The following is a 2,431-nucleotide window of genomic DNA, read 5'->3' as shown; positions in this document are numbered from 1 at the left end:
TAATTCATATAAAAACTTTATTAGAAACAAGGACACAGCCTCCCAGGAACAACATCCTGTCTTATCTCCCAAACTTTCACCATTTCAGAGCCATAATTAAATAGAAAAGCTATAAAAAGGGTATGCACAACTATTAAAGGAGGAAAAATCAATCCACAAGTTGCCATTTTTTTCAAACATGGCTGGAGAAAGGGTTTTTCCACAGTGGTTTCATGCAGGGACCCACGAGGCTGAAAGCTGGCACGTGGCCCATGGGATTTGTTTTCCATCCTAAGGACCAGGATGGGCTTTGATCTTATCCCGAGTCTGTATTGCTTCAACTCAGAGAAAAGAGCAGAATGGGATGGCTTGATATTGCATCTGATACGTGATGTTGGGTAAATAGTTGTAGTCCCAAAATCACCCAAAAAAGGGGGACTATCCTAACCCTAATTATATTTCAATGGTAAATAATAATAATAATAAAAACCAGAGGTGCTACTGACACAGAAAAAATGACCAGCCTCATTTCAGTACCATCTACAATGAAAAAATAAAGGATAAATGGGGCCTGGTTTACCTTTTTTTCCTACTTATACCCAAACCCCACCTGGGACTGGTTTAACAGCACTAATTTTTAGTGCATCAAGTGCCACATTATGATCTCAATTCAACCAACGTTCAGTACAAAACCGAAAAAAGGAACAAAAATACTTAAAATATATAAATTTCTCAGATTCCTTACAGGAATTCTCCACGTTGTGGCATAAAAAAAGGATTTAGAGCAAAATAGACATACAAAAGCTACTGTGCTCGAGCCAGTAGCATATGTACATGGGAAAGTCAGAGAGGTACAAAAAGGATCCTAAGTAGTGAAGGCAGTAGAGAGTATTTCATACGAACAGTGCTTGCAAAGTATAAAATTAGGAAATAATGCATAGAGGAGCGTGCTTCACACAGCAGCAAGGGCCGTGCAAGCAAATCCTTGTAGCCAAGGCAGAATTCCCACCGTCTCTCGACAGGAGCCGCTCAGTGCCTGCAGAACTCGCTGGTGATGTTGGGCAGGGGGTAGGCGAAGAGGAAGAAGTCCAGGATGTATTTGGGGAGGAGCTCTCTGATCAGGCGGCGCGGGGTGTTGCACAGGTAATAGTGCAGCGTCTCGGCCGTGACGGGCTTGTACCAGGCCTGGCGCTCCGGGAAGCGGACGAAGGAGGGCGACTGGACGTGCTCCAGCACGTGGTTGGCGTCGGCGTGCAGCCGCTCGTAGGAGCCAATGAAGTCGTACCTGACAGCGCAGGGCTGGCACAGGTTGTAGATGGGCATCCAGTGCTCGTTCATGCGCTCCACGTCCTCGTCCAGCAGGTACTGCAGGAACTCGGAGAAGGACACGTCGTCGCCGGCCGAGTTCCCCCCGTTCTTCCGGTAGCGCCGGACGATCTCCACGCCGTACTTCTGCTGGTACTCCTTGATCTCCCCGAATTTGTTGCGGTAGGCCGAGAGCAGCCTCTCCATCGGGTTCCGCACGAAGATGAACTTGTAGTAGTGCTTCAGGCGGTAGCTGATCTCCTCCGGCTTCATGTCGCCCAGGAACACCAGGTCGCTCTGGTGGTCCATCTTCCCCTGCACGTTCACGCTCTCCAGAGCCCCGTCCAGCACCTTGAGGACGCGCTTCCAGTTGGAGCAGGCCACCTTGGGCACGTAGCAGTAGAGGAAGCGGTACTTGTCGCTGACCAGGAGGTGCCGGAGCACCGTGCGGCGCTGCCCGGGCGGCAGCTCCCAGACGCTGCGGGGCATGGAGGGCTGCCCGCACAGGGCGCGGATCGTGCGGTTCCGCGTGTCCCGCAGCACCTCCAGCTCCAGCTCCGCCGCCGAGTCCCGCCCGTCCCGCCGCGACGGCCCCGCGGGCGGGTGCAGCGGCGGCGGCCCGACCTGGGCGAGGATGCCGCGCTCGATCATGAGGAGGAGCCCGCTGGAGGCCAGGATGACGCCGAACATCAGCATGGAGGGCAGGAGCGCCGCGCCCGCCGCGCCCCGGGAGCGCACCCGGCTGCGGCCCGGCGGGACCGCCCGGCGGGGCTCGGCGGGACCGGAGCCGCGGGGCTGCATGGCCGGGAGCTCCCGGGCCGGGCCGGCTCGGCCGGGGCTGCGGGAGGAGCCGGGCTCGGCGGGGCGGGGCGGGCGCGGTGACGGCGCGGGGCGGAAGAGGCGGCGGGACCGCCCCGCACTGAGCCCGCCCCGCCCGGGGCCCTGCGGCGGGGACGGCGGAGTCACGGGATGACCGAGTAGCGGGACTGCAGGGGACCTTAGGGCCTGTCCAGTGCCACCCCGTGCCGTGGGCAGAGACACCTTCCACCCGCCCGGCGTGCTCCAAGCCTGGCCTTGGACGCTTCCGGGGATCCAGGGGCAGCCACAGCTTTTCTGGGCAACCTGTGCCAGGGCTTCAGCACCCTCC

The 2,431-nt window shown here is 57.5% G+C and overlaps 1 protein-coding gene across 1 annotated transcript; it reads right to left on the bottom strand.

The window, feature by feature from the left end:
• CHST14 (carbohydrate sulfotransferase 14) lies at positions 1–2,077 on the bottom strand. Its single transcript, XM_036385130.2, has one exon. It carries the CDS (start codon positions 1,978–1,980, stop codon positions 1,009–1,011), a length of 972 nt encoding a protein of 323 aa, XP_036241023.1. The 5' UTR covers positions 1,981–2,077; the 3' UTR covers positions 1–1,008.
• Between the last annotated feature and the right edge of the window lie 354 nt (positions 2,078–2,431).

This window comes from Molothrus ater, chromosome 6, assembly GCF_012460135.2.
Source record: "Molothrus ater isolate BHLD 08-10-18 breed brown headed cowbird chromosome 6, BPBGC_Mater_1.1, whole genome shotgun sequence".
NCBI lineage: Eukaryota > Metazoa > Chordata > Aves > Passeriformes > Icteridae > Molothrus > Molothrus ater.
The sequence above is the reverse complement of the archived record's forward strand: the minus strand, read 5'-3'. Positions and strand labels throughout refer to the sequence as shown.

Excerpts from the sequence above, each read along its gene's own strand:
- CHST14 (XM_036385130.2), bottom strand. The coding sequence starts at position 1,980 with ATGCTGATGTTCGGCGTCATCCTGGCCTCCAGCGGGCTCCTCCTCATG.